Raw genomic sequence first — 14,503 nt, 5'->3', positions numbered from 1 at the left:
ACATATGAATTTGGAGGGTGCATGAGAGCAGGGTTACACCTGTGATCCTGCCTTTCGTGCCAGGACTCAACCTCTGACTTCCCCTTCCCCTGCCCCCTGCCTTGCCCACTGTGCCATCTGAGACGCAGAGACCCCATCTCTGTCATGCACTCATGTGGGATGCAAGGGCCTTGCTCCCACCATCTGCCTGAGCAGAAAGCCACACACAGTGGCTCGGTCAACAGCCCTCTCACCACCTGGAATATGGGTTCTTCCCTTACTGCTGATCAATGTTAGGGCCTCCCCAAATTTCCTTCACTTAGTCCTTGGTTATTGGAGATTGGATCTGATTTATCCACCTGTGGGAAGAAAAATTGCATGGAAGGACAAGCAGGGGATCTCCCTTCTCATAGTGAGGGAAGTGACTGTGTAGATGTTGTTACCAAAAGTTGCCTGGACATACCGCAGGGTGATGCGGGAGGGGCGGGGAGCACCGTATCGTCTATTTCACTTTCTCAGAAAAGATGCCAAGAGGCCATGTAGGCAGAGGCCCATTTTCCTCCTCTGTCGCCCCTCACCTCCCTTCTCTCTCGCTCTGGGGCGAGGTGTAGCCACTTAGCTTCACATAACAGCACAGAGTCTGGGGAAAAAAATGACATTCGATTAATGAAACAAACGCAGCTGGTATAGCAGTGACATCTAAATTGTTCCTTTGGTCCCTTTATTTTCTGTAGGAAATTCTCCCTCTGCCCACCCCTCCTCCCCTTTTCCCTTTAAATCGCGTGCATAAAATACGCTAATAACAATCTTGGTGTCTGTGCCTGAGTGACAGCTGAAATAAGAAAAAGACTAATCGTACCTCCTGCAGCCCTGTCACATGGAGATTAAATGAGTCTCTCTCCCACCCTCTCCCTCCCCACCACCACCTCTCTCCCCCAGTCTCTCCCCTCTCTTGTGGTCTCCTCTCAGTGAGCATCATGGGCATTTGAATAATATATTATAGACGCCATCAGGGTGACAGTGGAGGAAAAAATCAGCTCAAACCCATGATTACTCCTTCCATCTAATAATTATTTAAATACCAGATAACTCCTTTCACTCTAATTGAGGCCTTCCAGCTGTCGGTGTTACCCTCGGCCTCTGTGCTTGCCCCGGCACTCACCTTGTGCTACCCAACGTGCCTGGACTACCTCTGAGGTCGCTGTTCGACAGAGTGACGCTTGGAATGTTTGCATGTACAACCCCAAAGATGACACTAGGACGGGTCCTTCAAGATCTTTCCATCCACAGGGGATGAGATGGGGCCCCAGCATTGTACATTTAGACATTTTATCCTCATAGACTTTAATTCATAGAAATCCTATACCAAAGGCAGCCTCCTTGGGTCATAGGGACCAATCCCCTGCCTCTCAGTAAACATATTCCTCAACAGCTGTCAGGAAAATTCAATGTCAGAGAATTCCATAATCTCCTTGGCAGGATGCCCCAGGGATCCTCTCTAGATAGGATGTCCCCCTGGATATCTCACTCTAGTCCCTTCTGCTGCATTTCTAACTCTTTGAGAAAAAGAAGCTGCCTGTGCTTGGATAACATCTAACCTGTCTATAGGGTTGTCTACAACCCAGAGGCATATGGTACAGGACATCTTAGCCCCCAAGTCACAGTATAGGTGCCATTCTTGTGTGTGACAACTGCCTGGACCTGCCTGGCCTGGAGGAGGTCATCCCCCCAACACAGAAGGGAGCCATTCTAGTGTCCCTTTCACTCCCCTGCCCCTTAATCCATGCATCCTTGAGTCTGCCCTGCACACCACCTCCCTGTCCAGGCCCAGTGCCAGGCTCACTTCTGCCCATCAGGGGGCCGCCACGATCAAAAGTCACCTTCTTTCCCCAAAACAGGGCAGCCTCGAGGCAGAACATAACTGACTCCCTGGACTCTTTCGCCTACAGCAGAGGAAGCAATGGACCTTTGGTCACAAGGTCTAGGTTCTGATGGAAGCCTGTCCCTGAGTCATGTTGGGTCACCTTGGACAATCTGTTTTCTTTCCATGGGCCTCAGTTTCTTCATTTAAAAAAAAAGAAGTGGACTGGAGTAATCTTACAGTCTGCTTCAGCACCGGCCTTGAATTCCTGCTTTAAAGGTGCCACTGATTAGAAGGGAGACCTGGGGGAGAAGATGGACCTTTCCCTGCCCTGGGAGAGGGAAGAGGTTGGGGTGAAGCCCAGGAACAGGTGCTAACTCCTCTGACTTCACAGCCCTCATTTTTTGTTTGTTTGTTTTATTGAAGTATAGTTGATTTACAATATTGTGTTAGTTTCAGGTGTACAGCAAAGAGATTCAGTTATATATATATAATTTTTCAGATTCCTTTCCATTATAGGTTATTACAAGATATTGAATATTGTTCCCTGTGTTTTACAGTAAATCCTATTTTATATATATATTAGTAGTGTGTATCTGTTAATCCCATACTCCTAATTTGTCCTTCTCCCCCTCCCTTTTCCCTTTAGTAACCACAAATATGTTTTCTGTGTCTGTGAGTGTGTGTATGTTTTGTATATGGATTGATTTATTTTTTAGATTCCACCTATAAGTGATATCACGTACTATTTGTCTTTCTCTGTCTGACCTACTTCACTTAGTGTGATATTCCCTAGGTCCACCCACATTGCTGCAAGTGGCAATATTTCATTCTTCTTTATGGCTGAGTAATATTTCATTGTATATATGCACCATATCTTCTTTATTCATTCATCTGTTGATGGACACTTTGGTTGCTTCCATGTCTTGGCTATTGTAAATAGTGCACAGCCGTCATTCTCATACTTACCATGTGGATCCTGGCTCCTCAGGATCCTGGCTATGTGAGCCACCTAGCAGGTGCAGTTGTATTAATAGGCATGTTTTACTGTTATTGTTATGAAAACTGTCACAGCCAAGATGGTGCTGGTGATGACGGTGCAGGTGGTGGTGATAATGATGGTGACAGTGATGATATGATGACGGAGGATACTGATGATGGAAGAGCTACAGATGCGTCCAAGAGTGGGAGCTCCACCATCATGAACTTTTACTCAGTTTAGCAAAATTGTATCCTGATCCTAACTCCCCTTCTTACCTCCTCCTCCTTTCTTTTGCAATAAGGGAGGCCAAGTAAGCATAGAGGCATATTCCCCCAGATCTCCTAAAAAAAGGCAACAGAGCGGGTCACAGGAAGGAAAGACTCCTGCACTGAGCTGAGCTGGAAATACCTAATTGTCGTTTCTTCCCTGCTCTGCCCCTGATGCCTGCAGCAACTGATCAGGAAGGTATTAGATGCCTTCGCTAGCTGTCACCAACACCTGCCTCCTGAATCCTTATCGGGGAGATGGTGTCACCAGGCCCTCCAAATAAAATATTTAGTGACACTTGCTTCCCAAAGAGGAAAGCGTGGCCTCTGCTTGGCATCAGGAATGCTCTGCGTGCTTCGCTGATGGGGCAAGCATCCCGGGGCAGCACGTCCTGGTTTGAGACTTGGGGTGGGGGAGGGGGAAACTGGTAGGAGGACAGCCACTTGGCAAGTTTGGCTCTTCAGAATGCATGTGACACAGTGACTTCATGAACTAGACGGAGAGAGGAGAAGGGACAGGAAGGAGGCATCTTTGAGAAAACCCCTGAGGTTGACACTAGCAGAAAATTGGGGTTAGGAGGAAATGCTAGTTCTACAAAGTCATAGGCATGTGTTCACTGGCTTCTACCAAGGTCATTCTAAGACAGACCACGGAATGGATGGATATCAAGAGCTGGGAATATTGACAAATAAATTATTACTAATAAAGGCTAATGTATCTTGAACACTTATAACAAGCCAGGCATTGTTCTAAGTGCTTTATATGTATTAAATGACTTCATCATAATAATCCTATGAGGTAGATGCTAGTGCTAATCTCATTATATATAAATAGTGAGATAGCATCAGAGAATGGCTAAGTACCTTGACCAACTTTACACAGCTACTATTGCCTCTGAATCCAAGCATCTAAGTTTAGAGCTCATGAGTCTAACCATTACGCCACACTGCCTCTCGTCAGAGGTACAGAAGTGGGTGCCCTTCCCCCTTACTCTAAAATCAGACAGGAGGCTTGATCCTTGCCAGCTGGGCCCTGCTTTGGAATAGCTACCTGATAGCATCAGCCTTGGCATGGAAAGACAGGGGCTCTCAACTCGCTGTTGAAGTCAGTTGTCTTTGTGAATTCCAAGGTGGAATGCAAGCCTCCCCTGACACCCCTGCACTGCAAGAGACCATGTCTCCTCTTGACCCTGATGCACTAGTGCCTACTGCTCCCAAGTGGGCGATCTTTGAGTGCCACGGAATGAATCTGCGTGGCTGGTCACCAGGAGCAGTCTGTCCCAGAGTAGATGCTGATTGAGGGGTGAGAGGAAAATAGCCCAATTATTGGTCTGTTGAGAACTCTGAACTTAACCAGCCTTACCCAGTGGGACAAAAGAACCTCAGCTGCCATTGCAGTCATAGACTCTAGAAGCTGAAGCAGGCAAGTCTCAAGGTATCATTTTGTCTGAATGAAGAAATCTTAGGAACTGGTTAATTCTAACATCCTTTATTTTAAGATCAAGAAATAGGCTCAGGTTGATGCTAGAGCGGTCTAAAGCTATACTACTCATGGGTGACACAGGCAGGATTTGAATCTGGGGCTCCCCGAGTCCCTCACTCTTCCTCCTGCCCCATGACTCCATGCCTTCTAGCCACCAGGCCAATTTTGCCATTCATACTTCAACTCTCAGGATCCTGTACCTCCGCCGGGCTCCCTGCAGGCTGCAGAGAGGCTGTGTTGGGACTTGTGCAGTAGTGTGCTAGAGACGATCACCTTGGATCTACTCCCCTTCCTCTGACGCATGCTTCCCAGTTTGTGCCCCTTCACTGGGCCAGGGAGGGGATCAAAGGTCTGCCCACAGTGTTCATTCCCACGGAAAGGAAGAATACAAGCAAAAAGAGAAGTCAGGAGGTCTGGCGGGATTCCTGAAGTGCAGTCTCCTGGGGAGCCTTCAGTGATAATAATAACTCCATAAGTTAAGCATTCACTGAGTGCCAGCTCCCATGCTAAGAGGTTTCCCCGCGTTATCTCATTTACTCTGATGACAACCCGAGGGGTTGGTGCTGTAATTATCGCATCCTACCAGAAAGGGGGATGAGACTGGACTTGCCCAAGGTCCCAAATTTCTTCCCCAATTCTGCCTAACAACAAAAGCCACTCACTATTTATTCAAACTGTGTCTCTGGAGGATATCGGGCAGGGAGGTGAGATAGTTGATCTTAACCTCACAATCGTGTCCTTTGGTGTCACCTCTTCTACCAGGACCTTTTCCCTCCAGCCATGGGCTGAGCATGTACGTGCATGTACGTTCTGGGGGAGGCGGGGTGCACTGCCCACAGACTCGATGCCAGTGTCTCACAGAGCACTGTCTAAAAGGCACAGCCCAAGCGCATCGTGGTGATGAGTATAATCCTCACGGCTCCTCGGGGACACACAGCCCTCCACCTGTAGGCAAAGGAGCTCTCCTACCCAGAGACAGGGGCACGCACAGCCCGGCCTCCTGCCGTTCCCTGTCCAGCTGGAGAATGTGAGGATTCTGTTATTTCCTTTCCAGAGCTCCTCTTGAGGAATTCACGTCCTGCTGCTGGCCCCAGGACATAGCTAAAAATAACCTCCGATTTTCAAACCGAAAGCTCTGTCTGTCGGGAGGCTTTGCCGGTGAGCACGTGGGGCCGGAAGGGCTGTGTCAGAGTCGCTGAGGTCAGCCTGGGCCTCATGCCGCTGTCGCCTCCCTCTTTCCAAGGAAGCCCGGGGCCTGATGAGTCACACCAGAACAACAGCCCGGTGGAGGCCGGTTGGAGGAGAGCCGTCAGGTGGGGCCTCCCTCGGGCACCATGGTGGCTGTCAGGCGTGGGAGGCACAGTTGAGGAGGACGAGGGAGAGTTTCTTAAGACACAGAGCAAAAGCCATGTGGATCCTGCAGGTGGCATCTGTTTTAACTCCAACCCAGTCTAGCCAGGTTGGGGGCGAAGGGACACAGGACTCTCCTAAGCCGCCTTGGAGCACATTCTTAATCCTTGGCTTCAGTGTTTCCACCCCTGCTGCCTCATCGCCCAGAGTTCTGTCTGGACTTGTCTGAGGAAGTTGCCAGACACTCCATCCAGCTGGAGGAAAGATCTCTCTGCTAGACAGCCTGCTGCTCCCCGCTGCCGCCACTGCCACCGCTGTCCCTCCCTCTCCATAAAAGTCAGGAGCGGCGCTGGCAGAGTGATGGGACAGGCTCCACTCTCTACCCTCTGCCTAGGAGTCTAGAGAAGCTCTCGCAGGAACCCCACCTTGCCCCTCTGGGCAGCTTCCTTGGAATAAGGAGGAAAAGCTGTGGAGCCTGGGGATTGCGAGGGCAGAGAGGGAGGAAAGAAGTCGGGGCAGGGGACTGATCAGGCGGGGGCAGGCAGCCTGAGGTTGACCACACGGAGCCTTAAACAATCACAGGGCCCCAGCAGTGGCTACAATGAGCCTGACCTTCAACTTGCCTCCCTTTGCTCCTCTCCACATCTCCCAAACCCAGAACCCTTGCCCAGGTGGCTGAGACTGGACTCAGCCAGCCAGTGCCCATGAATAAGGAGGCCGACTCCCCCCTGTGCTCCACCTGCAGAGAAGCAGAAGTGGAAGCAATTTCCCCAGGACCTGGCACCCCACTTACTGGGGAGGCAGTGGCTGACGCCCTCCTGTCCCAAAGAGGAGGGGTGGGGGGTTGTCCGCCCTTCTCCCTCGGACTCTTCAGGCTCCTGAATAGCACCTGTGGGGATCCCAGTCCTACCTCACACTCCGAACAAATTTTAACCGCTAATGATCAGGAATTCTTCTTTCTAGAGAGGACGAGGCCGAGGGGCAGCGAGAGGCACTGTGATTCAGGATGACCAGCTCTCCTCCTTCCCTACAGGGGACAGAGCATGAAAGAGTAAGGAAGCCAGCAGTGTGAGGGGCTGGAAGTCTGAAATAAGAAGGAATTTTATTTGTGATATCAGACTTGGAATAGCTGCCTGGGGGAGCCTGGGAGAGGGCCTTGCTAACCAGCTTTCACAAGACAGGAGAGATTTCCACTGGACTGGGAGAGAGCAGGAGGACAGACCCAGCGACTGGGTGGGGAAGTCTGGATTTAGTTCCGACACCAGGATCAACTGGCTGGGTGAACTCAGCCGTTTAACCTCTCTGAGAGATAAAAACGATATGTGAAGAGGACAGAAATAGAGATGCTTTGTAAAGTTATAAAAAAAAAAATGCATTTTACAGCGTAAAGGCTGGAGACCAAAATAGATAATAGGATTCCCTGAACATCCCGAAGAGGGAGAAAGTATGTTAAAAATAGAAAAACTGAAATACAGAAGAAAGAGGCTCACAGAGCTAGTCGGCACTGGGACCTGGGTCAAGCAATCCTGTTCACTCCTCCAGGGATTTATTTTCCATCTGATCCCTCTGCCTTGTGTTTTCCAGAACCATGTAAGGGCCGAGCCAGGAAGGCGGAGTACGCGAGCGCTCAGAGGCTCTGTCTCCTGGTCCCCGCCCGGCTCAGAATGGAACAGAGGAGGCCCTGGCCGCGGGCTGCAGAGGTGGACGGCTGGCCTGTGGTCCTGCTCTCCGCCATCTGCGTGCTGCTGGCACCCCCGGCGGCTGGCATGCCCCAGTTCAGCACCTTCCACTCCGAGAACCGGGACTGGACCTTCAACCATTTGACGGTGCACCGCGGGACGGGGGCAGTGTACGTGGGGGCCATCAACCGCGTGTACAAGCTGACGGGCAACCTGACCGTCCAGGTGGCTCACAAGACGGGGCCGGAGGAGGACAACAAGTCCTGCTACCCGCCGCTCATCGTTCAGCCCTGCAGCGAGGTGCTCACGGTCACCAACAACGTCAACAAGCTGCTCATCATCGACTACTCCGAGAACCGGCTGCTGGCCTGCGGCAGCCTCTACCAAGGGGTCTGCAAGCTGCTGCGGCTGGACGACCTCTTCATCCTGGTGGAGCCGTCCCACAAGAAGGAGCACTACCTGTCCAGCGTCAACAAGACGGGGACGATGTACGGGGTGATCGTGCGCTCCGAGGGCGAGGACGGCAAGCTCTTCATCGGCACTGCCGTGGACGGCAAGCAGGACTACTTTCCCACGTTGTCCAGCCGCAAGCTGCCCCGCGACCCCGAGTCCTCCGCCATGCTCGACTACGAGCTCCACAGCGACTTCGTCTCCTCACTCATCAAGATCCCTTCCGACACCCTGGCCCTGGTCGCCCACTTTGACATCTTCTACATCTACGGCTTCGCCAGCGGGGGCTTCGTCTACTTCCTCACCGTCCAGCCTGAGACCCCCGAGGGCGTGGCCATCAACTCGGCCGGAGACCTCTTCTACACCTCGCGCATCGTGAGGCTCTGCAAGGACGACCCCAAGTTCCACTCCTACGTGTCCCTGCCCTTCGGCTGCACGCGGGCCGGGGTCGAATATCGCCTCCTGCAGGCTGCTTACCTCGCCAAGCCCGGGGACTCGCTGGCCCAGGCCTTCAACATCAGCAGCCAGGATGACGTGCTCTTCGCCATCTTCTCCAAAGGGCAGAAGCAGTATCACCACCCGCCGGATGACTCCGCCCTCTGTGCCTTCCCCATCCGGGCCATCAACTTGCAGATCAAAGAGCGCTTGCAGTCCTGCTACCAGGGCGAGGGCAACCTGGAGCTCAACTGGCTGCTGGGGAAGGACGTGCAGTGCACCAAGGCGGTAAGAAGGGCCCACCCGCTCTACCCCTGAGGCGGCATCTGGCATTGCACACCCCTTTGCACACCCTGCCCGCAGACCACCGCGGCCTGAAATGAGAGAGGAGCTCAGGCTCACGTTACCAGGTGGTCCCCATAATACAGAGTCTGATGATACCACATACTTGAGGCGTGTTTGTTGATCCGCGGAGTCATTCCCAGTGTATCATCAAGGGCCTCTACACCACCAGCCACTGTTGTAAGCACCGCGGGCTTCAGAGGTGAACCATACAACACAGCTACTTGCCCTCATGGAGCTTTCATTAGTGAGGCAAGACAAATTCATACCTAAAGTATGTAGTCTCTCAAATGGTGACGATTGCTATAGGGAAAAATAAAGCACAGAAATGGGGAGAGGCAGTACCCACGAGGATTGGTTCATTGAGAAAGCAGCATTTGAGCAAAGAATGAGGAAAGTAAGCTATGCAGGTGTCTGGGAAAGCATTCCAGAGAGAGGGAGGGAGTAGCTCTTGCCGAGAATGCAGGGCATGCCTGGAGTGTGTGAAGAAGAGCGAGGAGGCCACTGCAGCCGGACCAGAGCATGTGGCTGAAAGAGTGTTTGGAGATGAGCCCGTCAGAGACAACACAGGCCAGATCCTGTACATACAGGGCCCTGTAGGCCACTGGACAGCCAAGTGAACGGGTAAAGTAGGCAGGTAGATATGTAAGCTGGAGGAGAGAGAAGGGAGTTGAGCTTGACTGATAATTTGAAAACTGGGGGAAAATAATTGGGCAGAGGGGAAAAAGGAGAAGAAAGGGAGCTTGGGGTCCAGACCTGAGGATGGCAGAGACAAGAAAGTCAGTGGCAAGCACTGTCCTGTCAGAGGGTCAAGATGCTGCCATCCAGGTGGTTACCATGATCCACCCATTCGTCCATCCATCCATCTACCCATCCCTCTATCCATCCATTCATCCCTCCCTCCAGCCATCCACTTAACAAGAAGGTATTGAAGATCTCCCAAGAGCCCAGCTGGGGATGCAAACATAAAAAGACATGATCACAACTTTCAGATATCTCATAATCTAATGGGAGAAAAAGTGAAAGAGAAAATAGCTGGCAGTGTAATATAGTGCCAAAGAGTTTGGGATTCAGGGTTCAGATTCTATCTGTGCTATTTCCTGGCTTCAGGAGTAACTTAATATCTCTCCATTATCATCTGTGAAATGGGAATCATAATGCCTACCGCATGGGATGATCAGATACTATGTGGCAAGATTAACACCATGCCTGGCGTGTTAGGTTGAGCATTATTAGTTAACTGTTATGCATGTGACAAGTGCTAAGATAGATTTCTGTGCAGAGTGCTGTGGACACTGGGCCGGCAGCCTGGGAAACAATCTGAGACCAAGTGACCCATACGGCTGCCTTCTGAGCACCCTAAATGGAGGGTGTCTGCTACTGGGACCGAAAACCTCTTCTTAAAGCAAAAAACAAATCATGCCTAGCGTATGCTTCTGTTCCTACCGTCAGTCGTCAGTCGCTTGGTACAATAGGATAGTAGTTAAGGCCATAGGCTTGGAATTCCAACAGATTTGTATTTAAAAATCAGTCCTACCACTTAAAACTGTGTGACCTTAGGCAAGTTATGTACCTGATCTGAGCTGTATTTTTTTCATTTTTAAAATAGAAATAATAGTAGTCTCTTTTTTTTTTTTTTAAATGGCAGTGGGGCCTAAGGATCTGTTTTTTGTTTTTTGTTTTTTTAAATTTTTATTTATTTATTTATTTATTTATTATTTTTTATGGCTGTGTTGGGTCTTCGTTTCTGTGTGAGGGCTTTCTCTAGTTGTGGCAAGCGGGGGCCACTCTTCATCGCGGTGTGCGGGCCCCTCACTATCGCGGCCTCTCTTGTTGCGGAGCATAGGCTCCAGACGTGCAGGCTCAGTAATTGTGGCTCACGGGCCCAGTTGTTCCGCGGCATGTGGGATCTTCCCAGACCAGGGCTCGAACCCGTGTCCCCTGTATTGGCAGGCAGATTCTCAACCACTGCACCACCAGGGAAGACCAGTAGTCTCTTTTTATGGTTATTATGAGGATCAGATGGAACAAGTATGTATGAGCACAATACCTGGCCCATAATAAACATGTAATAAATGACAGCTATAATTATTAATATTAATTATTAAAGAACCAGTTATTTGCTGTTATTTTACCTTTATAAAATGAGGAGGTTGAGATAGATATTCTCCAAAGTTCTTTACAGTCCTGAAATTCTATAACCTACGGCCCCAACCAATCAAGAGAAGTGGAGAGGAAATGCAAGGGTTAACTCCTTGCAGAGTCCAGCCTGGTTCCCACTGCCCAGAGGGGGCCTTGTCAGAAGGAAACTGCTGATTCCTGCCTGCTTCTGAGCCAGAGGGAAGAGGAAGAGCCGACACCCTTGTGGGGCTCCATTGGCTTGCAGAGAGACAAGCCCGGGCTAGTAACCAAAGAGCAGCAAAGTCACTGGGAGAGAGGTGACAGCGGGTGGGATCAGGACCCCAGGGGGAACAGCCCCTCACTCACCACCCCTCCCTCAATCATCACTCTTCTGCTGCGGCCTTGAGAGTGGAGGTGGAGGTGGGGCTGCAACAGGAGGGGCCCCTTAAAATCCTTATAATCTAAGGAGTCCCAGACCTGGGGACCCAGAGACGTTTTGGTGGCCTCAGAGGGGGTTAAGTAGGAGTGAGAGTAGCTGACGTCCCGGAGCTTAATTTTAACGTGATCTCTGGACTAACATGGAACTCTCAGATAAAGGATTTGAGCTCTGTTACAAGAAAAGAAATGAGGAAGGGGACCATCACTCATTGAATCACAGCTATGTCCTAAAGGCTGTGCTGGGCAGTTTAAGGGTTATCTCACTATCTCAGTTTAAGGGTTATCCTCAATATGACCCTATAAAGCAAGGATTATCATCCCCCATTTGACAGATGGAAAAACAAAGACTCACAAAAACTAAGTAAATTGGTTACACCCATACAACCATAAATGACACAGCAGGGATTTGAATTCAGTTTAGCCCATATGACCTCTGAGTCCAAACTCGTTGCATTTAGCCGTGTTGCCTCTAAGGAAAGCCATACACCAGGCTCTTCCTTTCGGAGCAAGAGTAAAGGGGCAGCAGGTGTTTGGGAATAGCTGACGATTTAGAGACGAGAGAAGGAAATGCCAGCCAATCCCAGGGGCTTAGGCTCAGAACAAACCGTTTCCGTCACAGTCTGGCGATTCTAGAGTCAGGAGGGATGTAGAGAAATTCAAAATCACTGGCAAATTTTTGACTTCTGTCATCATTTCTCAGAAGCTGGCTTGGTTTATGCCTGAGCCCAGGCTCTGCAACCTTACCGGTCCCTGGAGACAGTGGGAAAGAAACTGAAGAACTTTCAGAGCTGAAAGGCAGCTTGACGATTACCTGGTCTAATCCTTTCCCTTTACAGATGAGAGCATTCAGACTCAAAGAGGGTATGTGGTATATCAAGATAACAGAGCTGGCTAGTGGTAGAGACAGGACTACAATCTAGATTTCTTGATTCTTTTCAGGACACTTGTGCCTCTGGTATAGGGATGAGAAAGAGAAGTAGAAAATGTAGAAAGTGGTAGCTGATTCCTCTGACCTACCTTTCTAGGGAGCCTGAAATTTCCATCATTTGCTCCAGGGATGTGCTGGTGAATCTTAAATGGATGGCTATATGCAAGCAATGGTAGTAGTAGGGAAGGGATTGGGATGGGAGGATCTTGATTAAAAACATTTGCCAATTTCCGTGGTGTAAATACTCCCACCATGGATAATTTCAAGGCACCAGTGTGATGTCACTGAAAGCAGAGATAGATGTACAGGCATTCCTCATAAGCTGGCTCTAGTATGCCATTGCTTCACTCCCTTCCTGGGAAGCTTATCCCTTCTGCCGTGTGGAGCGCCATATAATCCAGAGTTCAAGGTCATCCTTAACCCAAAAGTTAGTTTTCTTTCCTAAAGAATAAACACACACACACACACACACACACACAAGGGTAGCACCACCACTCAGTTGTAGGAGCAGTAGCTCTTTACAAAACACCAAGGAATCACAAGACATGAGCCTCTGTTCTCTTTGGATTTGAACAGGGAATGGAAGAAAAGTCCCTGGTTTACCCAAAAAATCACATTTAGCTTATAAATCAGTTCTTCCAAGGAAATGAAGCTGTCAGGGAACGACACATCAGCCTGCTCTTTCCTGGTGTGGATGAGAGGAGAAGGGTGATGGGAACAGGTCTCTCCATGATGCTTTCTGTGCTTCCCACGACCGTCACTTCCTTCCTCCTCGAGGATGCCTTTCCAGACCCAGGAGGAACAGCTGCCACAGGGCTCAGGGCTCTTTCTGGCCCAGAGTCTGCAACCTTTGCCCACAGGATTCCCTGTTGTGCAATCAGCTGGGATGTTTCGGAGGATCCGTCATAGCCCAGCCCCAGGCTAGACAGTGTGCAGAGAATGCAGCCCCCTCGCAGCCCCTGTCCTCAGGAAGCATGCAGTCTTTTTTTTTTTAACTGAATGAGATCTTAGAAATCATCAATTTAACAGCCCAAAGAGGCTGTTACTGATCACATAGCCACATAGAAGAAGAGCAGAGACTGGAATTCTTTCTGTCCAGCTATTTTTCCACTTGCTCAAGGTGATGTCCTTTCAAGGTGCCCTAGTCTCTTCTGACAGAGAAGAGACTTTAATTTTTTTTTTTAATTTTTATTCAATGACAGATATTCTTTATACAAGCATACCCCCACTCCCTGCAAAAGGCTGCTAACAAGAAGGACATCTCCCCCAGAATCTACCCGAACGTCATTGAAGACCTCTAACGGACAATGATGAAAATTGTGCAACTTAACGATCTCTTTGCATGTGTTATTTCCTTTTCTCCCCAGTGATTCTCTCACAAAGGTGGGCAGGTAGTATGACACCTGAAGAAACTGAGATTCATGTAGATGAAGTAACTTTTCCAAAGTATAAGGCACTGTTCAGTATTAAGATAACCCTTTTTAATCTATCCCCAGTATGGGATGTGGTGAATAATGGAATGACTGAAAATGCCTTATGCCCAAAGGCAGGCCTTTGCAGTCCAGGAAACAAATAAGGAATGCCACCAGGCTGGTAGGAATCCTGTGATGTTGCCTCTAGACTGAATCTCCACTGTCTAAATAGAAAGACCACCACAAATGGCATGGTCCACAGGGACATGTAAATGACCAGGAAATGAGTTTGAGCAATCAGCTTTGCAAACTGTCCCTGGTTGTCTTGGCAGAAAAGTGAGTGGGTGATAGCAGGTAAGGGAGAAGAAAGCTGCTGGTTCCTCTGTCTGGTTTCACAGGAGTCAGTGTGGGGTTCATGGGTCAGCCGTGAGATATTTGTGTGTGCAGTATGTGTTAGGCCCCTGAACTCCATGCCTGAACTTCTCTGAGGCCTGGTGTCCTGGGGCTGGTGGCCACGGTGGGTGGGCTGGTGTGGATCAACTCGGCCCTGCCTCCGCTGCTACTCACCCCAGGTCCCTCCCCTTCTCTCCAGCCGGTGCCCATCGATGACAACTTCTGTGGACTGGACATCAACCAGCCGCTTGGAGGCTCAATTCCAGTAGAGGGCCTGACCCTGTACACCACCAGCCGGGACCGCATGACCTCGGTGGCGTCCTACGTTTACAATGGCTACAGCGTGGTGTTTGTGGGCACAAAGAGCGGCAAGCTGAAAAAGGT

The 14,503-nt window shown here is 49.9% G+C and overlaps 1 protein-coding gene across 1 annotated transcript in view; it reads left to right on the top strand.

Annotated features, from left to right (window-relative positions):
* Window positions 1-14,503, top strand: part of PLXNA2 (plexin A2) — a 213,755-nt gene that overhangs the window by 18,160 nt on the left and 181,092 nt on the right. The window contains exons 2-3 of the mRNA XM_082363346.1: window positions 7,506-8,773; window positions 14,319-14,501. Coding sequence (XP_082219472.1) covers window positions 7,586-8,773; window positions 14,319-14,501 — 1,371 coding nt within the window. The 5' untranslated portion in view covers window positions 7,506-7,585. The remainder of the gene's footprint in view (window positions 1-7,505; window positions 8,774-14,318; window positions 14,502-14,503) is intronic.

Source organism: Balaenoptera borealis, assembly GCF_965194805.1.
Source record: "Balaenoptera borealis genome assembly, chromosome: 1".
Classification (NCBI taxonomy): Eukaryota; Metazoa; Chordata; class Mammalia; order Artiodactyla; family Balaenopteridae; genus Balaenoptera; species Balaenoptera borealis.
Note: the sequence above shows the minus strand (reverse complement) of the source record. Positions and strands in the feature narration are given on the sequence as shown.